The sequence below is a fragment of the Phascolarctos cinereus genome, unplaced genomic scaffold (genome assembly GCF_003287225.1).
Source record: "Phascolarctos cinereus isolate Bilbo 61053 unplaced genomic scaffold, phaCin_HiC Scaffold_726;HRSCAF=1367, whole genome shotgun sequence".
Taxonomy (NCBI): Eukaryota; Metazoa; Chordata; class Mammalia; order Diprotodontia; family Phascolarctidae; genus Phascolarctos; species Phascolarctos cinereus.
This window is the reverse complement of record NW_027556098.1, coordinates 282,933,143-282,960,351: the sequence shown is the minus strand read 5'-3', so window position 1 is coordinate 282,960,351 and position 27,209 is coordinate 282,933,143. Positions and strand designations below refer to the sequence as shown.

The 27,209-nt window shown below is 37.0% G+C and overlaps 1 protein-coding gene across 1 annotated transcript in view; it reads right to left on the bottom strand.

The window, feature by feature from the left end:
• Window positions 1-3,191: 3,191 nt before the first annotated feature.
• Window positions 3,192-27,209, bottom strand: part of CEP295 (centrosomal protein 295) — an 84,303-nt gene continuing 60,285 nt past the window's right edge. The window contains 9 exon segments of the mRNA XM_021000587.2: window positions 3,192-3,383; window positions 10,608-10,707; window positions 11,467-11,566; window positions 12,602-12,796; window positions 15,543-15,645; window positions 22,301-22,441; window positions 24,821-25,386; window positions 26,102-26,291; window positions 26,681-26,799. Of these exon segments, the coding sequence (XP_020856246.1) occupies window positions 3,345-3,383; window positions 10,608-10,707; window positions 11,467-11,566; window positions 12,602-12,796; window positions 15,543-15,645; window positions 22,301-22,441; window positions 24,821-25,386; window positions 26,102-26,291; window positions 26,681-26,799 (1,553 nt within the window). The 3' untranslated portion in view covers window positions 3,192-3,344.

Below are 27,209 nucleotides of genomic sequence, written 5' to 3'. Positions count from 1 at the left end.
AAGAACCACGGTGAAGAATGGGACAGTGAGTTAATTAGGGAGGTAAAAGGACTGCCTTGCAGCAAGGAAGACCCAGTTGAAGTTATAAATGTGTAGTAGTTTTAGTCAGCATAGTTTGGTAGTATTTTCTGCCTTCATTCAGTAGCACATATATAAGAGGAAACATAGTGAATAGTAGGAGTGATCCAAGACTCAGGCTTGGCAGGACAAGTTCTGGGATAGCATAATGGGGTAAGGACTCCTGCCTTTCCAAACATCCCTACCCTGCATCCCATTATCCCAAGAAATTTACTGTTTCCAATCAATTATGGACTAGAAAAGCACATATTCTTATTAGAAGTATGTAAAATAAGAGTGAATCAATTCTGACTAAAGGTCTTAGGGCCTTTCAAATTAGTAAAATGAATGGATTACATATCGTAAGAGACTTTAGAGATTAAGTAGGCCAATTCCTTCACTGAAGTGTTCATTCTATCCATATTGGTCTTTGTGATACCTAGTTTCATTTATCTTTCTGTACTTATTTCCTGGTTCTCAGTTGTGTTTTTGAATGCCAAATAAGTGGGGGTGTTATTGGATTTATAAGCTTTTTATCCTTACTTGAAAATGGCAATTCACTCATTTAGCTTTTCTTCTGGATACAGTTTTCCAAACCTTCATCATCTGTAATACAAATGTCACCAGAGCTGTTCAAAGCTCAGCCTCTTCTGCGATACTCTGTCTCATGAACAGTAAATTAAACAAAAGAATCAACAAAGTAAGAGAACAGCCTTTAAAAATCACTTTCTAAAAATAAAACCAAAACAATTTTACTTATCTATTTAAATCCCAAGAAAAAATAAACCGGGACACTGCCAAGGAACAGACATGTTGAAACTTTTTCAAAGGAAAAGGAAACTTATCCCCTTATTGATTCTTTCTGCCTCCCAACTCCATTAACTCAATATAGCATGCCAGTATTTAAAAAGGGAACAGATTAAGAAGCAAAATTCCACTAATTCTACCTCTGATGATTAAATAATGCACTCTCTCAAAGCAGCTGTAAGGTTTATCTTGATTTGGTGTATCTACTAGTCAGGAATACTTTACTAATCAAGGAAAAAGGACAATTGCCAACGTCTTACCACTGTCAGGGGTCCACATGATCATATCAGAGTATATGCTATAGTAGCTGTTAAAAAATGGTTGAGAAAAAGAAGGTAAGAGGAATAATTAACAAAAAGAATGGAGTGACAAAGGTATTAATGGCAGGAAAAAATTTCAAAATACAGTAGAACACAGAAGTTAAGATGGGTTAATATCAATACAAGCTATAGGACTCTCGGGAGTGTGAGAAGACACAGACTCCATCTCCTACTGAAGGCAGGTAACAGCAATGAGTCAGACCAAACTTTAGATCATGCAGGCCAGATTTTTCAGGTTTTTAAAAGACTTATTTCAGTACTTATTCACTATTTTATCAGTGAGGGTATTCTCATGTCAATGAAGTTTGTAATTCTTTATGCGTTCAGAGCTGGTCTTCATGAGTTGCTGAAGCCCTTGGAAATGTTCTCTTCACTTCAAATTGACAATTCTATCTAAAGCATAGGTCAGCTTAAATGACAGTCCTTTAGTTGGACTATGTCCTCTTTGGTACATCACCTCTATTCTTAGGTTCCATTGCATCATACCTCAATGGTTCTCCAGCTTTGTGTACATTTACTTTGTTGGCTCTCCTCATCCTGTGCTTAAATGTCCCCTAATGTTATATTCTTCACCTTCAATGCTTTTTCATTAAATCTCAATAAACTGAGCTATAAATCTTTTATTTTCCTTTATGTTCTTATTCTTCCTCAAACTCAACATATATCACAAACCAAACATCTTATCCCCCAAACGTCCCCTTCCCAAACTTCTCTATTTCTGTTGAGGACACTAACAGCTTCCTACTCCTGTAGGAATATAACCTTAGTCACCTTTGATTCTTCCTTTCCTGCTAAATATTACATCTAGTCTGTTGTCAAGTCCTGTCCATTTGATTTCCAAAATTCCTTTCCAAAAACCCTTTCATCTCTTCTTGCATAAACAAATGACATAGCCTCCCTAACTCATCTTCCTGCCTTCAACCTCTTCTCCAATCTGCAAGTGGATTCTTCTAATGCACTGTTCTAGTCATGTCATTCCTCAGCTTAAAATCCTTTGGTGGTTTTCCTATTCCTTACTAAATATAAATTCTTCATTTTCGCAATCGAAGTTTTAAATCACTCTCTATCCCTCATCCATCTTGCCCTCTCCAATCTGTTCTTTTGCTATCCCATGCATGGTCCCTTCCCACTCTCTTGCCCACATAGCTACCTTTTGAAGTCCTTATCTTTCAGCAATGTTCAATTCTGGTGCTACCGAATTAGACCTTTCCCTCTTCTTTCCTCTTCCAACCTGAAAAAGATCTCCCCAAAATTTCTTATCCCTTTTTTCAGATAGATCTCTTTTTGCATTAATCACCTTATCTCTTGTATCACTGTTGTTTGCGTATATCTCCTCCCATCCCACTCTCACCCAATCTTACTTTTGTCTACATGATCACAGAATCAGAGGAGATCTTCAGAAATCATTCAATGTAAACACATTTTATAAATAATTAAACTGAGGTCTAGAGATGTTGAGGGACTTGCCCAAAGTTGCACAGCCACTTTGTGGTAGTTGGGGCACAAAATATCTCACCATTATACTCCCTTCACACTCTATTAGTTATAAATTTCTTGAAAGCAAGGTCTACAGATTATATTTTATCTTTCCCAGTGCTGTATACTCAGTAGGCACTTGCTTAAACTGGATTAATCAAATACCTTCATGAACCTTTCACTTATTCTTCAATTCTTTCTCTCTGGCCTGTCATATCATTTTGTGGCTCTCTAATACTGTACAGCTTAGTTATTGCATAATACACGGTTTTTGAATATTTGTGTATGTGGTCCCTGCTAAACTGGAAGTTTTGGTAGGAAATATGTTTTATTTATCTTTGTACTCTTGCCTACACCTAGCACAATTCTTTGCAAACAGTAGATTTAATGACTGTTGAGTTAACTTAAGAGGATTTAATAAGTGTGCCGAACAACAGAATCTAAAATTACCAAAGCATAAGAAGAGGAAGGGACTTAATATAGAAAACTCTTTAAAGCTTCCAAGACTGAATGAAAACATTAGAAAAAATGTACTTGTGATAAAAATTTATTGAATTATATATTTTTAAGGAATATTTACAAGTCAGGTTAATCTGAGGTATATCATGAGTCAATTATTAGCATCAAGTATGCATTCTGTAGTACAGGGTAAAATCCTGAAATAACATCCAAAGTCCTTTTGTCCTAGTGGAAGGTTTTTGCTCGTAGTTTCTCCAGTGTTTTCTGCAGGTAAAACAAAACTGGTCAAAAAAGATTTATTTACCCTTATACAAATAATCACATCTCAGTCTGACCTAGCAATCCTATAGCAACTTAAACAGAAGTTAACTTACCCCAGATATCTAAATCTGTTCTGCATGCAGAATTCATCTAATGTTTATATGACAAAGAGAAAACAGGCTCAGAGATGTAAGATGTAAGACCCTAGGTCACATAGCTAGTTAACAGTAGAGCCTGGACAAAATCCCTCACCTCCTGAATCAGTCTATTACTTTCCTTTGTTGTATTACTTCTCTAAATAACCTGTAACCACAGGGTAGCAGTACCACAAGAAGCAGGTTGATTAAGCTGTCAAAATACTTGACTTCTACTACCGTATTCCTTTAAATATAAGCAGTATTCCTAAAATGAGATCTCACTGAAAGGAAAAAATGGTGCACCAAAAAAGTAATCACTCAAAACTACTACACTGTACTTGCAGAACTGCCCTATTTAAGGAAACCCATTGCTTTTTCCTAAAAGCAACTGCTTTATGTCTATAGGGGTAGAGGTCACACTCATACTTTGTTAGTCATTACTCTGCTAATCATATCCTTCAGGCCAAATAACCATGTTTCTACCATAAGAACACTCCCAATCAAATTAAGCAAAGAATCCCAAACCAAAACCTAAACTTGAAAAAGCAATGTCTTGCTAGTCATTTCACCATTAATATGTTCCACCACAATAGTGATAAGGTCTAACTTGCCCATTTTCCCTTTCCTCCATTTTTCTTAAGTAAATTTTTTTTTGGGGGGGGGCAATTGGGGTTAAGTGACTTGCCCGGGGTCACACAGCTAGTAAGTGTCAAGTGTTTGGTCTGAGGCCAGATTTGAACTCAGGTCCTACTGACTTCAAGGCTGGTGCTCTATCCAGCGCGCCACCTAGCTGCCCCTCTGTAAGTAATTTTGAATCCTACTATCCCTGACTCCACTCTCTCCAACACAAGCCAAGAAGCCATGTCAGGGCTAAAAATAAGCACAAACCTCTCCCTTCTCTCTCAAATCATTCTCATATAACTGACCCCTATCTCCCTCGCACCATTTGGGCTGGGTTACAAACTGTCAGGCAACGTATACTAGAGTTGTTTTTTCCTGCATATAAAATATTTAAAAGCCTCCCAGTGTGTGATAATGTTTGGGTCCCCAATATCCACCAGTAAGCTAACTCCCCCCGACAAATTACATTTAATTTTGAATATAATTTGTATATACTTATATATGTACTTACTCTCCCCTAGTAGAATATAACCTCAAGGGCAGAAACTGTTCCATTTTTGTCTTTTACAGCCCTATGCAGTACATGGCACATAGTGGGTGTTTAATGCATGCTTGCTGAGTAGAACTGAATTAGACTTTATCAGCTAAGAAGGCTAACTGATCTGTGGCAGCTGACACTGTTGATCCCCCTTTCCTCTCGATATTCTTGTTTCTGAATTTTTACCTCACATTTCTTTTCCTGGTTCTCCTACTGTTTGTCTGAACATTGCTTATCAGTTATCCATAACAAGCTTCCTAACTGCTGGTGCTCCCCTAGACCTTTTCTTTTTATATAAAATCTTTCACTGAATTCCATCAATTCCCACAGGTTTATTTATCATCCCTATGTAGACAATTCACAGGTGTATATATTTAGCTTTAGCATCACCCCTGAGTTTTAATCCTGCACCAACAATTACCTATTTGATTTATCAAACTAGATTGATCCAGAGACATCTCGAATTCAACTTGTACAAGAGAAACCTCATACGTCCTTCCCTCTAAATCCATCCCTCTTCAAAACTTCCTGACTTCTGGCCAAGGCATTACCATTTTTCCAATGTCCCAGGTTAATAACTTTGGTATTATCTTCAACTCACTTTCCCTAACCCCACATCATTCCATTACTAGTCCAATCTTGCCATTTCTACAACCAAAACATCTTTCCCATCAGATCCCTTCTTGCTTCACAGTTAAGACTGTAGTTCAGGACCTAAACACCCAAGTCCTTCGTATTCCAAGCCATTCTCTAACTGCTGCCAAAGTAATTTTACTTAAGCAAAAATCCTGTAGTCACTCCTTATTCCATAAATTCCAGTAGTTCTTATTGTTTCTGGAATCATACATAAAATTGTTTAGCTTTTAATATCATTCACAAGCTGGGCCCAACATATTTTTCTAGCCTCTCTGGAAATTATCTTCCCTGCTTCCCAGGCAGCTAGGTGGCACAATGGATACAGTGCACTGGGCCTAGAGTCAAGAAGGCTTTCTTGAGTTCAAATTTGGCCTCAGGAACTTACTAGCTGTGTGACCCTGGACAATACACTTAAACTGTTTGCCTCAGTTTCCTAAATTGAAAATGAGAAAAATAATAGTGCCTATATCCCAGGGTTGTTGTGAACCTCAAATGAGATATCTGTAAAGTGGCTAGCATAGATCCTCAAATATAGTAGGCCTTCAATAAATGCTTGCTTCCTTCCTGCTGAACACGGGGATCCAACCCCACCAGCCTTCTCTCTGTTCCACACATGTGATACTGTCTCTAGAGTTTAGCATTAATCAGCCCCCATACCTGGAATGCATTCCTTTATGACATCTACCTTGAAGTTTTCTCTCTTCTTTCAAGACACAGCTAAACCATCAACTTCTACACGAAGAGTTTCCTGATTCCCTAACTGCTAATGCTCTCCCTTCCAAACTACCTTGTATGTATTTTGCATATACATACATGAACTTCTTGTCTCTCAAATCACAATGTAAGCTCCTTGAAAATAAGGACTGTTTGTTTGTATTTGTGCTATCACCTAGCATAATGCCTAGTACATAACAGGCACTTAAAAAAAGCACTTAATGATTGCTTGATGCAATTTGAAAAAAAACAAAAAAAACTCTGATATTTTGGTTAGTATTATAAGAAATGTTTAAGTTAATTTAGGGAAACACTGTCACTTACTCTGTGTCAATCCAACTCCTCCATGAATACCGAACATTTATACCTGTCCTTATTGCTTACTGGTCCTAGTTATTGCTAAGATCAAACCTTTCTGAAGGTTTTAAATGTGAGTGCACAGGAGAGGTGCTTCTACTGTTTTCTTGATCTTTTTTATTGCTAAAGAATGAAAATTATTTTGGTGTTAATTTTGTATCCTATGAGATCAGGACAAATTCTCTATTAATGTCTTTAGTACTTTCTAGATTTTCCAGACGAACTATCATATCCTCTGGACATAATAATTTGACTTGTTCATTTTCAGTATTAACTTCACTTTTTTGCCTATCTTTTTATTATCTGCTAGAGAGGTGGCCTCACAGCCATGATTAAATTGGGTTCAAGTCCCACCCTGACCTCTACTGTCCTTGTATACTGGCTTGGGCACTTGCCCAGGCTTATCCTCTCAGTGTTTCAGGCAACTTTAAAACTTTAAATTGTAGGATAGTGGTCAATATGCACTACTAGTGAAAGTTCTCTCCTGAAGTGGATGAAATCGGATCCAAAAGGGGGGGGGGAAAGAAAAGGCACTTGCTAGCATTTCCAACTTTGTAAAATAAAAGTGAGCATTTTGGGGCAGCTAGATGCCACAGTGGATACAGCACTGGCCCTGGATTCAGGAAGACCTGAGTTCAAATCTGGCCTCAGACACTTAATACTTACTAGCTGTGTTACCCTGGGCAAGTTACTTTACCCCATTGCCTCATGCCAAAAAAAAAAAGTAGTGAGCATTTTGTATGTGACCTATGTTTAGTGAGAATATTTCTAATGTTTCTCCACTGTTCTGGGCTTAAGTTAGATACTTCTTATTCTGTGGGCCTACATAGTCTTTTTTTCCTCCCAGCTCTGCCCCTAACTTTGACTTCAAAGACCTCTTCCAGACTTCAAAACCACGTCCCTTCTGCTGCTGGTTCATCCCTCAACTTCCCTCCTACCTCAGGGACTTTTACCCCCGAACAGCTTCACTGCAAAGCTCAACCCTTCTCCTATAGGTGAATTCCTCTTGTAGTCTTTATTTGGTGAAGGGCCTCATGGTAGCCTGCCTTTGTTCTGCTCCTGACTTCTGACTTCCTTAAGACTACTATATTTTGCAAAAGGTACTTTCTTCTCTTTACCCTACTTTGTGTGTTGTTCAACAATAGCATATAAGGTCCTTGAGAGTAGGGACAGGCTTTCATATGGTAAGCACTTAATAAAAGATTCCTTCCTTCCTCACTCTGCTCCTTCTGCTGAGCAAGTTGTTTAGCTGGAATTCCTGGGCCTGTTCCTCTCTTCATGGCTCACCTTCCAAATGCTAGGGCTAGTTCTCTCCTAATCCACAGCTGGTTCTCTTCTCTGCTTCCAAGGGGTATCAAAGCAGCTTCCTGTCTCAACTCTCATTTGTCTTGCTCCTTGCTATATGTGGCAAGTAGCTCTACCTAAGACATGTGGCCAATGCATAAGAGGAGGCTTACCTTTAAGGTAAAGAATGATTGCTTCCCAAGAGGTGAGTTTTTACATGTCTTTTAGAAATCTGTTTATGTTTCCTTTGTGCCCATGTTAGCTTCTTACAACAATTTCCAAAAAAAGTCAATGAAGAAGTATAAGAAGAGTGTGGGCAGGCTACAACACATTATGAACAAGAAAATATGCACCAGAGTTGTATGAGATCAAAGAAAAATGCTATGAATCAGATGGGCTGATCCTGAGGTGAAAGCAAGGAATGACTGATGAACTGCCCATGTGGTTCATTTCATCTCTTGTGATATCAAAAGGAAAACAAGAAAGTATATAGTAGTGAAACCATGGGAGGATATGGACAATCTCATAGGATGTGAAGGCACGTACGTGACAGTTGCAATCTACATCACTTAAAGGAACATCTACATCAATAAGATCACGGATGTATGTATCTGAGGCTTTCAGAATGTCATTCTTGAGATCTTTCCACATATCCCAGATTGCGTGCCCTACAGAATTTTAGCTGATAGGTTTCTATCTATTCTCTGAACTCTATGCAATTCGCTTTTCCCAAATCTAGGGTCTGTGTTAGCATATGACTAAATTTCCTCTTCATAACTACCACAGCTTCTAAGATTTCCCTGCAATGTAACCATCATTCCATCCCAGCAACATTCTTCTTCGTTGGTCACAATAAGATTCAGAGTAGATATTTCCTACACTGACTGCTCTACTTTTTGGGAGATGAAATGATGATGAAAACAAGTCAAAATTATGCTGTTTTTGTCTTACTATTTCCAGTAAGTGTCACCATAATTGAAGTCGCTTACCCCTACAACATTATGCCTCCATGTCAAGCCCTTGATGTTTCCTAAATGCATCTATTTCCTTTCTGCCCAAATTGAGATTTAGTATCCTCCTACGACAATATAACTTTGTTTTTGCCTCCATTGATCTTCATTCAAGTACTTTCCTCTTCTAGTCCTTAAATTTTCCTGCCTTGATCCACTCTATTCTTCCCTATCTTGCTCCTTTTGAGTAAGCTGTATCATTCTAGTCATATTCCAGTCATGGGTTTCATACATATCCAGTAAGCATCTTGTTTTTTTTTTTTTTTTTTGGTGAGGCAACTGGGGTTAAGTGACTTACCCAAGGTCACACAGCTAGTGTCAAGTGTCTGATGTCACATTTGAACTCAGGTCCTCCTGACTCCAAGACTGCCCCTCCAGTAAGCATCTTAAACTCAAAATGTTCAAAATCAAACTTATCTTTTCTCCCTAAACCTGATCTCCCCACCAACTCTCCTATTGCTGTTTAGGGCAACCACCCTCCTAGTCCTCAGGCTCATAATAACCTAGGTATCATCTTTGACTCCTTACTATCCCCTAGATGAGCAAGATACTCCACTTCTCAGCTGTGACTGTACCACAAGCCTGGAATGCTTCCCTTCTTCATCATCTCCACTTACTGGCTTTAAGTCTCAACTACAATCCCATTTTTACTGAAAGCCTTCTCCTAGACTCTTAGTTCTAGTGCCTTGCCTCTCTCTCTTAATTATTTCCTATCTACCCTGTATATATCTTGTTTGTACATATTTGTTTGCTTGTTGCTTCCTGTTAGACTGTGAATTTCTTGAGGACATAAGTATTTTTTTCCCCTTCATTCAGTTTTCTTGGCAAAGATCCTGGAGTGGTTTGCCATTTTCTTCTCAAGCTCATTTTACAGATGAAGAATTGAGGCAAACAGGACTAAGTGATTTGCCCCGAGTCACACAGTTAGTAAGTGTCTCAGGCCCAGCGCTCTATCCACTGTGCTACCTAGCCATCAACTGAGACAAATAGGGTTAAGTGCCTTCTAGTAAGGCACTTAAGTGTTTGAGGCCAGATCTGAACTCAGGAAAATGAGCTTTCCTGATTCCAGGGCCAGTACTCTCCATCGTAACACAGTTGGCCTTCTTGAAGACAGGTACTGTTTTTTGCCTCTTTTTGTACCACTCCACCCCCCACCCCCTGCACTTCACATAGTGCCTGACTTATCCCTGAAGGATCTGACAAATCCTTGAAGAATAAATAGCTACTGCTTACTTAGAAGATCCAGTTTCCTACTCTTCGGGAAGAGTCTTATAGTTCCCTTGTAACTGTTATTTCATAAATACAGCAAAATCACATACAGTACTAAATAATCAAAAGAATGTTATACCTACTCATGCTTCCTAATCCTTTAATAACACACATTACTTGTTTGCTGTCTATTATCAATCAACTATTTTTGCAATCATTAACAAGTCATGAATATACACTCACATTAAATAGCTCTACTTACCTCTTCCTACCCAAGAATAGTTACCTCTTGACCATGACATGTAGCTGGACAACAGATTTTGTGAACTTGGGCTGTATGTATAAGGGTGTATGTAGCATCCAGAACATGAGAAGAGATGTTACAGTATGTGGTTCTGGTCAGACCACGTACAGAATTCTGTAAGGAGTCTGACAAACTGCTGCATACCCAAAGGAAGGTTACCAAGATGGTAAGGAGAATCAAAACCATGCTACACTCTTAAGAAGTAGGTATAGGAACTGGAGATGTTAAACCGTAGTAAACTTATTTTAAGTGATCAGGATGTAGAGGAGAAAGATTAATTCATTTTAATGGGATGTTAAAAGAATAGAATTAGCTCTGCCACACAGAATACTATGCGAAAGGATTTTTATCACAGTATTCTTACTGAGGTATTTTGATTACAGAATAGGATTAAAGGACAAATTTTCAAGAACATACCCTGTGAAACTCTTTTGCCCTTTCTCTATTTCTAGCATAGGCTTCTTGTCTTGATTTCTCTTCCTTTTGTTGTCTCACTTCAGCTAACTGATTATATAACCTGGAAAAAAAGATGAGATTTAGATAGTATCTTATCATCATATGCAAATAAATTAGTTATTTTAAAATTAGCAAAGGTAACTAATATAAACTCAGAAGAAATTTTCCCTAAGAGTATCCCTACATTCCTTATTTTAGGTTGAATTTGAGATTTTATAGTTACAGGGACTTCCAGTCAGTCTAACTAGTCTACTAGTTTAGATTGGCACCTTCTCTGCAAATTTCTTTATCCCCTAGAACACATGGCCTTTCAGTCAGAGAATTTAATGATATGTGTAAGAAATCTTTTAAGATATAAAGATGAACACTATTCATAATTGTCAATTCACACCCATTAAGGGATGGCTTATAAGGATTTAATGTGTCCATAGTCAGTTACTAGTCACACACACACACACACACACACACACACACACACACACACACACACAAAATTTAGAAACATTCATTCTTGTTGAATAAGCTTTTCTTTAGAAAAGTTATGTCACTTCCTTTGATAGGAAGACCTATGTTTTTGCTTTAGTTTTTGACTAAAAGGTATACTTGGGCTCTGACATAGTTTTTTTCGACAGGAAAAGATTTGTTAGAATTTATTGCTTAACTTGACAAAAAGACTTTTAACTTAATTGAGTTCAACCTCAAACAGAAGTAAAACTTCAAATGAGATGAATGAAATAAAGAAGTTCCATCTCATTATGATGGAATAAGTTTTAGGAATTAAGCTATACTTTATTCTTTTCCTCTCTACTATAAAGCATACCTTAAAGCCCGCTGATGCGTAAGTGTTTGTGCAGTCTTCCTATCTTCAGGGAAACACACTTTAACTTCATTCACTTTCTTCAACTGATTTATTGTTGGCTCTGTTGTGGGCGGGGGGGGGGAAGGACACAAAAACAAAAATAAAACACTGTAGGTAAGAAAGAAAAAACTACACAAGAGGGAGGCAGATAATACAAGACTGATAATAACAGTTATTATACTGGATAACAGTCAGGATCCCAAAAGAAGTACAGGTTAGACTGATGGACTGAATCTAGCATAGATGATATTTATTAGGAATATATTATGTAAAATGCCACACTTGGGTTCAACTGCACAAACAGGATGGGGGAGGTTTGGTTAAAGAACAATCCATTTTAAAAACTTCTAGGGGATTTAAACAGATCAAAATCTCATGAGCTAACAGTATGACATAGCAGATAAAATAACTAATTATAATCTTAGGCTGCATTAATAGAAGTACAATGTCCAGTACTAAGGATATGCTAGTCTTGCTGTATTCTACTCCGATTAGAAAGCATTTATAGTACTATGTTGAATTGTGTGTGGGTGTCACATTTTTGGAAGAAGTGCATCCAGTAGAAGGTAACCACATCAGTGAGAGGACTAGTGACCATACTATCTTTAGACTGGTTGAAGAAACTAGAAATGTTTATCGTGGAGAAAAGAAGGCTTTGGGCTTGGGGGGTGGAGGATAAGGGAGGAGAGAAAAGAGGTGAGGGAGAGGGGAGAAGCATAGCACAGAATTAGGTCATAGTTATCTCTAGGTTATCATTTAGAAATGGGATTACACTTGTTCTGATTGGCCCCAGAGGGAAAAATCATGTACTGTATAGAGGTTTCAGAAAGACTGATTTCAAGTGGATAGATTTTCTGTTTACTTGAAATGAAAACATTACTAAAGATATTTAGCCACCAACATCTATCTTCAGCTAAGCAGTTACCACCCAATACAGTGAACAATTCTGACAGTACAGATAGTGTTCCACATCAGTCTTTCACATCTGCAAAGGGAGAGGCAGGAAGCCTTTTATATATAATCAGAAACCAAACTGTGTTTTTCTATCTTACTTAAGAATGATCCCAACCTGCCTGTGACAATCTAGGAAACATACCAGAAGGCTTTCTCTCCACTGGGTGCTTTTTACTTTCAATTTCTAGAGCTGATTTAGGCTGAGATTTTCCAGAAGTTTGAATTTTATTTTCAATTTCTTTTTGACTTTTTGATGATTGTTCAACGAATGAATTATTCTTCTTTACAAACACTTCTTGTAAACTTCCTGGTGCAGAACTAAATTCTTGGAATGTGTCTGTCAATCAAGCAATAAGTATTTATTAAACATTTACTCTGTTCTAGGTACTGAGAATATAAGCACCAAGAATGAAATAATTCCTCCCTCACAAGGAAAGTATGTTTTACTGGAGGGGACAAGTATCTAACAATTTCATACAACATAAATGTAAGATGGAATACTACATGTATAAGGAACAGAAAGGAGGTCAATTTGCCTAGCTTGCAGGAAAAAACAAAGGAAAAATTTCAGTGCAGACATTTGAAAATCTCTTTGGATAGAGAAACATGCTCTTTATTTCATATATGACAGAGAACTTCCTAAGACTTTGCAGATAGGATAACTCCTGTTCACTTCTTTAGATTTGTGTGGGAACAAATGATCTTGACAGAAGGAACTTAGCACTGTTACAAATTACGAAGGGATACCTCCCCAAAACTTAGAAACTTCAGGGGTAAGGCAATGTCCTCATCAGTGCTGCCCACTGATGGCAATGGCTTCTGCTAATAAAGGCAGATTTAGTAAGCAAACAGTAAGCATCTAAATATATGCCTAGCTTGAAGATGGATGTTGGTGGCTGAATATCTTTAGTAATGTTTTCATTCAAGTAAACATAAAAGCTATCCAGCTGAAATCAGTCTCTCTGAAACCTTTATGCGTAGTTCCTAATTTTTCCTTCTGGGCCAATCAGAATAACTGCCTACTATGTGCCAGGCAACTGTGCTAAGAGATGGTTATATACAAAGAGGCAAAAAATAGTCCCTGCTCTCAAAGAACTTACAATCTAATGGAGGAAAGAATAAGTAAACAAATATGTACCAACAAGATATTTATAGGAAATAATTAACAGAGGGAAAGCACCAGAATTAAGAGAGGATTCCTATAAAAGATGGGATTTAAACTGGGTCTTGAAGAAAGCCAGAAGGTGAAAATGAGAAGGGAGTACGTTCCAGGCATAAAGATAAACAGAGAAACGTCTTGTTTATGGAATAGCCAGGAGGCTAGTGTCACAGGATTGAAGAATATGTGGTAGAGAGTAAGGTGTGAGAAGACTGGAAAAGTTGGGGGCAGGAGCCACGTTGTGAAGGGCTTTGAATGCCTAGAAGATTTTGAATTTGATTCTAGAAATGATAGGGAACCACTGGAGTTTGGGGGAGGGAACAGAGTTTGACATGGTCAGATTTATGATTTAGGAAAAACACTCTGGGAGCTGAAATAAGGATGGATTGGAGTGGGGAGACACTTTCCACCAGAAGGCTATTGCAACAGCATAAGGGTGAAGTGATGAGGGCCTGCATTAGGATGATGACATTATCAAAGGAGAGAAGGGAAGTATTTAAGAGATGCTGCAAAAGTGAAATCAATAGGCCTTGGCAACAGATTCAATAGTGGGGACAGAGATAGTAAGGAGTTAAGGATAACACCTAGGAGAGGGGTTAGACTTTATGTGCATAGCCCCAGATGGCAGAACTAGGGGCAATGAGTGCAAATTACAAGAAGCAAATATAGGTTTTATGTACAGAAAAATTTCTTAACAACTAAAACTATCTAACAGTAGAATGATTGCCTTAGAAAGTAATGAATTCTCTCCACACTGTAGGTCTCCAAACAAAGTCAGCTATGATGTACAAATGTCATTTCAGGTATGGGTTTGAATGAATGTTCCTTCCAACTCTGACACTTGGTAAAAAAAATTTTTTTAAGAAAAATCCAAGTGAGCAAAGCTGTCAAATTTTTTTCTTTTTAAAAATGGTTCCCACAATAACTAAAATTATATTGCAGGATTTTATTTTTCTATTAATTTATTTTTAATTTAAAACTTTTTATTTTTAGGCAATTGGGGTTAAGTGACTTGCCCAGGGTCACACAGCTAGTAAGTGTCAAGTGTTTGGTCTGAGGCCTAATTTGAACTCAGGTCCTCCTGACTTCAAGGCCGGTGCTCTAAATTTATTTATTTTTAATTTTTAACATTCACTTCCATGAGATTTTGAGTTCCAAATCGTCTCTCCACCTCGTCCCTCCCCTACCTCAAGACAGCGTGCATTCTGAATACCCCTTCCCTTAATCTGCCTTCCCTTCTATCTCTCCCTCCCCTTCTCTTATCCTCTTCCCCTTCTATTTTCCTGTAGGGCAGGACAGATTTCTATACCCCATTGCCTGTATGTCTTATTTCCCAGTTGCATGTGAAAACAATTTTTAACATTTATTTTTAAAACTTTGGGTTCCAAATTTTCTCCCTTCCTTCCCTCCCCACCCATTCGATACAGGTTATACATGTGGTCATGCAAAACACTTCCACAGTAGTCAAGTTGTGGAAAACTAACTATATCTCCCTTCATCCTATCCTGCCTGCCGTTTATTCTACTCTTTCTTTTGACCCTGTCCCTCCTCAGAAGTGTTTGCTTCTGATTACCCCCTCTCCCAAACTGCCCTCCCCTTTATCATCCCCCTGGGTCTCCTATCCCCTTCCCCTTCTTATTTTCCTGTAGGGTAAGATAGATTTCCTCAAGGGAATTCAATATGATTATTCTAGTGGCCATATGGCCTTGTGATTATCACCAAAGGAACTTCTGCAGTACATGAGATTAAATGGTATAATGAATAAAATGGACTTGACCTGGGTTCAAATCCTGTTTTTCCCATTTACTAGCTATGTGACTGTGGACAAATAATTGAATTTCTGTCTCATCTGTGAAACAAAGGGGGCAGAATTAGAAGACCTGTAAAGTTCCTTCCACCTCTAGATCTAAGATCCTGTGGTTACCTGGATGCTGGAAGGAGGATGATGGTCTCTCCTCAGGAGGTTCTGTAACAGTTAAATCTGGTTTCCAAACTGAGGATTCTTTCAACTCTGAATCTTGTTTCATCTAATAACAAGAATAAGTAATGTTTTTTAGACCTCCAGAAAGGGTAAAACATCTCTTTCTACTGTCCTCACAGGTGAGAACACCTTTTGCTAATAGCACGAGCATACAAAATAAATATTCAATACAAAATAAATATTCAAAACATAAGCAACCAAGGACAATCCCAAATATTGGTGGTGGTAATATTAGTAATAATAGGTAACATTTACATAGTACTTGAAGTTTTGTAAAGCACTTTACATTTGTTTTTTCAATGGATCCTCACAATAACTCTGACTCATAATCAACTTGCAGTAAACTAAAATTCCACCTTTTCAGATAAATTGTTAACCATGGCTTCCCCATCATGTCTTACAAAGATGATCTTCTGAAACCAAAATGATTTTTAAAGCAGTTTTTGTAATATTATTATATATGTAAATATTATATATTTATTATATTAAGAAAAGATCTTTTTATTTCTAAAAATCTAGTTTTCCTCTTCATATACTATTCTCCCACTCCTAGCTGATGTATTTTTTACTTGTCTTATGATTTTATTATTATTGAAAATGTGAAGGAAATGACAAAGTTAACTGGTATTCAGGCCCCACTTTTGTTATACTTTGTGGAAGATCTTTATTATAATGTTATGTCAGTCAGCTGATTAACCTCTAATGCTTTCAGAAACTCTGCCAATCACAGTGGAAAAACAATGGGTGGGATTTTTCCACTGGCCAACTTGAAAACTGTACAATAGTTCTGTATAATGGTAGTAGTATGTTATAAACACATCAATATCAGATTACATTTTATAAATGCAAATAAATTCCTTTACTTCATCAACTCAATAAAAGAACAAAAGAGGTTTTCTGAGGAGGAAGAACATGACCAAATCCATTCATAAGATTATTCTGGCAGTCACAACACGAGCATGACTTGGTAGAGCTAAAAAGGAGAAGATAAAACTTATTGTGTTTGGCCTCAAAGGGAAAAACTCGAAGCAATGGGTAGATGCTGCAGAAAGGTATATTTTGGGTCAATACAAGAAAAATGTCCTGACAATCTGAACTTTCACCAAGTCAAATGAGTAGTGAGTGTTATCCTATTAGAGTTCTTAGAATGGAAATCCAATGACTACTCTATTAGAATGTTGGAAGCAGAGGAGTGCTCAAAGGGCAGAGGATGAAAAACAATGGCCTCAGTGTTTACAACTTTACAAAAAAATTTACATAATACATATTATAAAGACATGACATTCCTAAATGAAAACATTACAATTAACATGAGGCAATGTACATTACATGGCAAATCAGCTGAAGAAATCGTAAACATTTCAGAGGTCACAGTGAGTTGAGGGAGTAAAAAAATTGGCAGGATTTCAGATGGAAAGGGTAGGGGAAATGGATTCCAGATTAAGGAAAAGCAGACCTAAACAAGGTATGGTCTATGTACAATGAAACCAATTTACTTGGAGTAAAATATTTATTCAGAGAAAATAGTGGGACATAAAATTCAGGCCATGGAAAGTTTCTGAATGTTGGAATGACATGATGAGAGTGGTGATTAATTTTGCACTACTATCAGACTACTATACTTCATTGTCATGAGGAAGTTACTCTGGACTATGCCAGTGAAACACAAGATTTGAAAGAATTCAATAGAATATAAAGGTTTCTAGTAAAGGTCCAATGATAAACTGCCCTTTTGTAATGTGAAAATCAGTCAATAATGAAACAAATTTAGTTTGAGTAAAATGTTCATTTACAGGAATACTGGGAGAGCATATTAGAAAGGTTTGTTGTGGTCTGATTATGTGGTACCTTGAATATCATGTCCTACTTACCTAACTCATTAAGTAGGCATCAGTCTATGCTTCACATCTCATTCTGTCATCCGTTTGGTAAATCTTGACATTCTGCCATTAGACCTGCAGTCCCAAGCATAATGGCCCCTATTCTCATACCCCTTTCTATTTCTTGCTCTAGGCAAAGTGGGCAAATTAATATTACTATTCCTTCTGGAAATGACGTCTAATAACTGCCTACAGGTTAACTCACCACAGCAACTGACTCCCAAGAACAAAATGCCTTTACCTGGCCATTCTCCATGTGTGCTGTCTTTACCTACTAAATAACTGTTGTTCAGTCATGTCTGACTTTTTGTAACCCCATGGACCATATCCCTTCACTTCTATCCTTCTATCCTCCACTATCTCTCAAAGTCTGTCCAAGTTTATGTTTGTTGTTTCCATGACACTACCCATCTCATTCTCTGCTGTCTCCTTTTCCATTCAATTTTTTCCAAATCAGTCTTTTCCAATGAGTCCCATCTTCTCATTAGGTGGCCAAAGTATTTAAGCTTCAATATTTGACCTTCCAGTGAATAGACTGAAATAATATCTTTAAGTATTTTTTTTAAAGGCAATTGGGGTTAAGTGACTTGCCCAGGGTCACACAGCTAGTAAGTATCAAGTGCTTGGTCTGAGGCCACATTTGAACTCAGGTCCTCCTGACTTCAGGGCAGGTGTTCTATCCACTGCACCACCTACCTGCCTCAATTTCTTTAAGTATTGAGTGATTTGATCACCTTGCTGTCTAAAGGACTCTCAAAAGTATTCTCCAGCTCTATAATTCAAAAGCATTGATTCTGTAGTGCTCAGCTTTCCTTACAATCCAACTCTCACAGCCATACACTGCTACTAGAAAACCATAACTTTGACTATACAAACCTTTGGTGGCAAGGTGATGATTCTGCTTTTTAATATGCTTTCCAGATTTGCTATAGCTCCCTTCTAAGGATCAAATGCCTTTTAATTTCATGGCTGCAGTTGCCATCTGCAGTGATCTTTGAGCCCAAGAATATAAAATCTGACACTGCTTCCATTTTTTCTTCCTTCACTTGCCAGGAAGCGATGGGACCACTTGCCAAGATCTTAGTTTTTGGGGCAGCTAGGTGGCACAGTGGAGAGAGCACCAGACCTGAGTTCAAATCCAGCCTCAGACACATAACACTCACTAGCTGTGTGACTCTGGGCAAGTCACTTAACCCCAACTGCCTCACCCAAAAAACAAAACAAAAAAAACCCCTTAGTTTTTTTAATGTTAATCTTTTTTTTTTCTCTACGCAATGGGGTTGCCTACATACTACAATGCTAAGAGGTAAGTGCTATCATTATTTCCATTCTATAGATGAGGAAACTAAGGCAAGCAGAAGTCAAATTACTTGTCCAGGGACATAGCTACTAAGTGTCTCAGGCTAGATTTGAACTTAAGTCTTCCTGACTCCAGGTCCCATGCTCTATCCATTGTACCACCTCGCTGTTCCTAAGTTATCAGAAAGTAACCTCCTTTGAGAAGAAACTATCACTTTGTGTTTATATAGTCAGAAAGTGAGTTTCTTCTCAAAAGGAGAACTCGCTCACACACTCTCTCTCTTTGTCCCCTTAGAACAGCACCTGGCACAGTAAGTGCTAAATGAATGCCTAAATACATTCATTCATACAAAGCAATATGAACTTTACACTGTAGGTCACTAAGAGTTTTTAAATATCAGAATGACAGGAAAGAAGAGTGATGATCAGTTTGGAATTCAGGTTTTCCCACTGTATTTTACTGTGGTATAAAAGGTAAGCTGGGTTTTTGAATGTTATGCTGGTGGAACTCAGGCTCTGACAGAATTGAACAAGGTGGATATCCTCTTATAGACCTGATATGGGCTTATCTCTCGGTCATCAGAAAAGCCCCATACTGGAATGCTCTTCCTCCTCACATCTACATCCCGACTTCCCTCAAGAACCAGAAAAAAAATCCTTTTCTCAATTTCCCTTCATGCTAGTGACTTCTCTTTTTGTTATCTCCCATTTATCCTGTTTACAGCTTGTTTGTACAGAATTGTTTTTATGATGTCTCTCCCATTAAACCAGGAACTCCTTGAGAGCAAGGATTATCTGTCTTTTGCCTTTCTTTGGATATATATCATACAACACGTGACTGGCATACACAACAACTGCTTAATAAATGCTTGGGTGACTCACTCAGTTGGGTGCAGAAATCTATCTTATCCAAGAAGGAAACAAGAGGGGAAGGGGATTAGATATGGAGAGGGGAATAAGAGAACAGATTAGGGAAGGCAAAAGCAGACAGAAGCAAAACAGACTTTTGAGGAGGGACAAGACAAAAAGAGAAACATAAACAGAAGAAAACAGGATGCAGAGAAATACACAATTAGTAATCACAACTATGATTGTGAATTAGATGACATAACATGGAATAATTCATAACAGAGGAACAGCAGAATGGATTAGAAACCAGAATCCAGCATTCTGAAAGAGAAAGACACACATAAGGCTGGAGCAGACTCTATTATGATCAACTAAAGTAAAAAAGGCAGGGGTAGCAATCATGATCTCAGACAAAGCAAAAGCAAAAATAGATATAAAATATATATATCAAAGATATAAAAGTGATAATCTGAGAAACATTTCACCAAAAAGTATCATAAACAATGAAGTAACATCAAAAAAAGTTATAGCAAGTTTCTCTGATAAAGGCCTCATTTCTCAAATACATAGGGAACTGAGTCAAATTCACAAAAATAAGTGCCATTCCCCAAATGATAATTAGTCAAGGAACAGGAACAAACAATTTTCAAAGGAAGAAATCAAAGCTATCTATAGTCATATGAAAAAATGTTCTAAATCACTATTTATTAGAGAAATACAAATTAAAACTCTGAGTTATCTCCTTACACCCACCAGAAATGAGAAGTGATGGAAGTGAGGAAGAAAAATAGGTATACTCAAACTGCTGACCCAACTGTTAACTGATTCAATCATTCTGGAGAACAATTGGAACTATGCCCAAAGGGCTATAAAACTGTGTATACCCTTTGACCCAGCAATACTACTACTAGGTCTGTATCTCCAAGAGATCAAAGAAAAAGGGAAAAAAAACCCTTCATGTACAAAAAATACTTATAGCAGCTCTTTTTGTGGTGGCAAAGAATTGGAAATTGAGGGAATACTCATCAACTGGGGAATGGCTGAATAAGCTGTGGTATATGATTGTGATGGATTACTACTGTGCTCTGTGTGTGTGTGTGTAGGGGGGGTTTCAGAAAAAACATGACAAGATCAATATGAACTGATGCAAAGTGAAGTGAGAAGAACCAGGAGATCATTGTGCACAGTTAAGAGCAATGTTATAATGATGATCAACTATCAAAGACTTGATCAATACAGTGATCCAAGGCGATTCCAAAGGACTCATGATGAAAAAATGCTATCCACCTCCAGAGAGAACTGATGAACTCTGAATGCAAAGTGAAGTACAGTTTTCTTGCTTTTTTTTTTGGCAATGTGGTTAATAAGGAAATATTTCGCATGATTTCACCATGTATAATTTATATAATTTTGCTTTCCTTCTTAGTGGGCAGGGGAAGGAAAGAATTTGGATCTCACAATTTAAAAAGAAAAGAATGTTAAAAGTAAATAAATAATCCCAGAGTCAATGACATTCCCCTGTACAATAATGCCTCCCTCAAAGGAAGGAGGGACTGTGAACTCAGGGCTAATCAAGCGGCTGTCCTCAGATTCCAGGGGTGCTTCTGACCTTCTGACTGAAGGAAGGCTGCATCCAATCTCCTAATCCTAGAAGGTTTATCATCCTTTATAGTAAAAATGCTCCAAATGTGTTTAAAAAAAATTCCCTTGATAATCAAACAATCAGTGAATTTCAACAGACTGTATCTTCCAAAGTTAACAAGATTCTTACTATTTTATTTTAGTGACCAAAATTAAAAGAACTAGAATATTCTACTGGCTCAACAGTTTGGTTAATCAATATTTCATGACCACATGCCTGCTGGTCATAATGCTGATGTGTACAGAAGTGTGTGAGATAGAGAAAGAAGACCTTATTTGTGAGGAAAACTACCTGTGGAAGCGGGTCACACTGCTAGTAAAGATAACAAGTAGGACTGACCCTTTATAGCATCCATTTGTTTTGCTTGATAAGCCAAAAGTGGAAACAGAGGTAGCACATACTTTCTTGTTAAACAGTATCAGGATTTCCTAAACACAGCCTTCATTTTCAACATGTTTAATAGTCAGAAAACATATTCCAAATAAATGTCTTATACATACAGATTAAACATATGGTAAATTTTAGAAAAAATTTCACTAAGTTTTTGCCCTAAATTTTAATCATTTTTATAGTAACCTTTAAATTATCTCATGTATTTTCATTTCTTAACATAGGATTTCACAAGGCCTTTTTTTGGATAAGAGAAGATCATCATTGCAAACACCAATTATTATATCATGCTTCATTAGCAGACCACTGGTAATTTCTACTTGTAATCTGTTCTGGGGTAGAAAAGCACATAACAAAAATGTGTTAGAAATGTGTGTAAAATAAGAACAAATTAATTATAATGTAGGGACTTTAGGTCTTCTTACGTGCAAAAAACATCACATAAATTTATAAAACTTTAGAGATGATCTTGCTAATTTCTTAACTCAAACATGCATTCCTTCTTCAATGACTACTGTTATGACATCTATTTTAGTTGCCCACATTTATTTTTGGCTTATTTCCTGCTCTTCCACTGTCAGATAGCTATGCTTGTTATATAAATGAAGTATTATTAAATTAAGTAACTTTGTAAAACTTACCTGAAAACTGCTTTTCAATTCACTCCCATTGTTTTCTTCTTGGATCAAATTTTCCAAATCTGAATCTGTAACACTATTGTCACTGGAGCTGATTAAAGTGAGTTCAGCCTCTTCCATGATACCATTTCCAGATGTGGTCTCCTAAACAGCAATGTAAAGAAGGTAGCTCTTATAAATTATTATTTCTCAAAATAAAATAAAAATTTTAGTATCTATTTATATCTTAAGATAAAATAAACAGGGAAGTTGCCATGGAGCAGGTATGTTTAAAGGAGGAAAAAAACAAACTGGTGTCCACCAAAACACAAAAAAGTCCACAAAAACCCTAACTTTTGGGATTCCATTAATTCCACTGAAATAGTGTGCCAATGTTTAAAAAAAAAAGGAACAGATTAAAAAACAATTCTGTAACCTGAGTAACAGTCTCCCACTAATCTTACTGCCTGTAAAAAATATTTTCTTGAAAGGACTGTGAGGTTTATCTTGGTTTGGCATGTCCACGAGACAGGAATGCTTTTTTGGTTAATATAAAAGTTGTCTAATGCTTGCGTTTTCATACTACAGTGGCAGTGAATAGTTGAGGGAATGAAGGAAAAATTATATCATTTAGGAAAAGAATTTAATTAATAGGATATTAGTGGCAGAAGAATTTTCAGAATACAGTGGAACACAGCAGTTAAGACTATATTAAATAGCTGCTGAGTTACAGGACTATATGGAGTATGAGAACCTATCTTCTCTATCACCTAGTGAATGCAGATAGCAGGAAGTGACAAAAGTGTGTGTCAAGTCAGAAGCAAAATTACACAAGACAGACCTGTCAGTTTCCAAAAGACTGACTTGCTTCAGTACTTAGAATTCAGTCTCAGCAATGAGGATACTCCCTCTCATCAATAAAATTTCTCATCCATTAGGCCTTAAGAAAATTATCACTGTGGGTGGTCAATCCTTAGGTGCTGAACGTAAATATACTCACACCTCGGTCTACATACATAGACTTTCTATCTTAGTAAAACCTGTAAGCCTTCAGAAAAAGCTTTTGTGAGTAGTCACTTCCACCTCACACAGAGGCTTTATCAAAATGAAACTTTGGTTATAGCCATTTGCTCTGACTCCTCAAGCCCAGTTCTATGACACAGAAAGATAAGAAAGTATGGGTTGGAATCTCATCTCTGCTGCTAATTTCCTGTGTGAGCCCAAGACCTCTGACACTAACTGGCTACATAACCACAGCCTCAGCTTCCTTATTTGTAATACACTAGAGATAAAAATACATGTATTACCTATTATAGTGTTGTTAAGAAGGTGAATGGAAAACACTGTGCTACTTTAAAGCATTACAAAAATGTCAAATATTACTTTGAATACATTTTTAAGTCCAAACCTATGATTTTGTCCATACAATGAACTGTCATTAATGATACAGAAGAGCAACTCATTTGTAACTGATACTTTTAGACATGTGCTCAGAGCACTGAGAGGCGATTTGCCCATAATCATAAAACTAATAGGCACTAAAGGCAGAACTTGAACCCAAGTTTTTTGATCCAAAGGACAGCCTACTAAAAGCACTATGTCAAAATGCTGTCATGGCTACCACTATTGCTACTACACTACTACTACGTTGTCGCTGAGTCATGTCCGACTCTTCATGACAGTTTGAGGTTTTCTTGGCAAAAATACTGGAATGGTTTGCCATTTCCTTCTCCAGCTCATTTTAAAGATAAAGAAACTGAGGCAAACAGGGTAAAGTGACTTGCCCAGTCACACAGCTAGTAAGTGTCTGAGGCACTATTTGAGTTCAGGTCTTCCTGACTCCAGGTGGCATTCTATTCACTATGCCACCCTAGTTGCCCTACAATCCTACTAATAAATATCAAAGAAAGAGCAAATAAGTAGGATGCTTCTGCATACCCTGTTGTACCATTGCTTTGATAATAAGAACAAAGCCACCCTTATTGAAAAGCACTGAATGAGATAATATTAAAGCTCAAACGGACTTAAAGACCATCTAGTCCAGAGGTATCAAACTCACCTGTGGGAAATATTTAACAAAATAAAAATATAATACAAGATAGATATAGATAATGTTAATTTGTGGTTTTTAAGGCAATGTACAGCCCCCAGAGGTCCATTTCTTTTTTTTTTCTCTCTCTTTTTCTTTTTGTTTTTGGCTAGGCAATGGGGTTAAGTGACTTGCCTGGGGTCACAAAGCTAGTAAGTGTTATGTGTCTGAGGCCGGATTTGAACTCAGGACCTCCTGAATCCAGGGCCGGTGCTCTATCCAACAGGGGTCCATTTCTGTTTGAGTTTGACATCACTGATTTAATCCATGATGAAAATAAAGGCATAGGCCTTTAATTCTAGGTATTTGAAACTCTAAGACAGATGGCTCACTTGGTTAAAGAGCTTCTTCTGGTTCCAAAGTGCTATGTTGAGATTCATTTGAATAATTCCTTTACCGACTCATGAAACAAATGCAGTTAGTAGCTACTTTTAGGATTTATTTACCTCACTTACCCAAACTGGTATAGAGCTCTGTAATGAACATGATCTGAGACTTATTAAGAATGATGAGGGCAGTGATTGAGGTGTGTTTCGAAAGATCTCCACATCTTCACTTGTTATGGATCCACCTGATCTTTCCAAAAGTGTCTCTGGATCTCTGACCACACACCTACTATTTGTTTCCCTCCGAGCACCTGCAATAACTTCTGTTTGACTTCTCATTTCATAGGATAATTCTTCAAAACCCAAATCCTCCTTTCTGGATTGCACTTGGTCTTTTGTTGAACTCTTGCTTGAAGAAGAATCATAAGGTGTGCTATGTGGCACCCTCATTCTATCAAATAGATATGGATCATCAGAGGAACTAAAAGTTGGGCTCTGCAGAACTGCCCCTGATGGAGATAAATCAGCACTTCTCTTCTGTATTAGGAACTCCTCATCCTGCTTTCTAAGAGGAAATATTTCTTTTTTAAAGTTTTGTGAAGGTCTTTCAGCTTCAATGCTTTGTAAATCAGTAGAATGGCTACTGTCATTTGGAGTAGATTCAGGCTGAAGGGGTTGAAAGGATTCTTCAGACACTGTTTAAAAAAAAGTTTTCAAAAATCAGTTAATCACATATATGTGGTATCTGGAAACACACCAAAACAATACTACTTAAGTAAATAAGTTACATATAGCAAGCAACTCCCAGTATTTATTTAATTTCCTTATGATTACTAATGATGTCCATATATAAGCTATAGATATAGAAAGAGAAGTTTTTCTTAATATTGAAAAGCCAAAGAATTTAGATAGGTAACAATATTTAGTTTTTACTACCCCACATTAACTCTTCCCATCTGAAGAAACATCACACAATCATGCAACTCCATCAGTTATGACCATGAGCTTTCTCTACTAAAACTAATGTTTGAAATATTATATCAAAAACAGTATTCACTGGTTATTAACCTTAAGATTTCTTTTGAAAAGACAAAAATTAAATACTCTTGTGTTTTCACTACAGACACATCAGTACAAACCAAATCATAAAGTGTCCTAAGGAAACCTGCACTTAAAAATATTCACTGTGAATCTATGGGAACAATTTCCAGATGGCCAAGAATGGATAATCAGAAAGAAAATGAAGAGATAATGTGGAAAAGAAGTGTATAGAATAACAAATTGGCCAAAACTAATTCTTTGAAGAGATCCTTCTAAGCTTATGATACTTCATTTGGTCTCAGGATAACCAAGAAATCTTACCAATTAGGTTTTTGTTGAAACTTATTTAATTGCCTAGGTCATACATACCCAAAATAATTTTTTCCTTAGGAAAATCTTCAGTTTTGGAGGAATTAAGAGGGACACCTGTTCTATTCATAGCAGAATGAAAGTTTATATCAAGAGAGGAATGAAGGCTGGCCCTCACAGCTGTGGTGGAGGCTGTGCTTTCATGAGACTCAGATGCATCTTGGCTTTCAGGGGTTGAAGGGTATGTGGTCTGATGGAAACACACACATAAGTTAAAAAAAAATAACAAAAATATGACATAGGACAGCCAATGTGGTCATTGCTATGATGCTTTCACATTAATATCACACTGACAAATACCATATTACCTTAACACAGGTTAATAGAAGAATAATAATTTCCATGTTCAAACACAATTCCAACTTAAAAATCACTACACGAAAATGTCTTTTTTCTAAAATTCTGAATTTAGTGTTCTTGGGACTTAAGGTAAGTTGGAGAGTTTACATTTTTTACAAAGTACTTAAAGTTTTCTTTATTTTTCTTCCCAGTTCTTATTTGCCTGCCTTCTTACAGATCAAGTTCCATCATAATAATAACTTATTTTTAAAAGTTCTATTAATACATAATGTCAAATACCTTGCTCAAGTCTTGAGAAAGTCCAGACTGAGAAAGAGGTGATAAGAGATCCAAGTTAGGGCTTGGTTCCAGAGTATGAAAGAGCTGATGATGTAAATGTGGAAAAGTTTGTTCCAATTCTGTAAAGTCAGGAACAACTGTTAGAATTTTGGGAAATAGAAAAACAGTAATTTCGAACTACTTAACATAAACTCTAAATAAATACTGTGTACAAGATTATGTTGTACTTTGGAACAAGTTAAGTAAAAAAGGAAAATTTTGGTTCCTTCCCCGCCCCCCCTTTAGTATTATCAACAAAGTGATTTGATATAAAGTCAGACCTTCATTATCTGAGCTACTTAAGACTGGAAAAACACTCAATGACCAAAGACCAATGAAGCTCCCGATGCTACAAGTACCAAACCTAAGGATGATCAGAAGATACAGAATCCTTCATATGACCTTTGCTTTTAAAGGGCTCACCTAAGAATCAATTATAAAGTTAACAATAATGAAAAAGGGAACAATAAGTATAAAAGAAGAGGGAAAG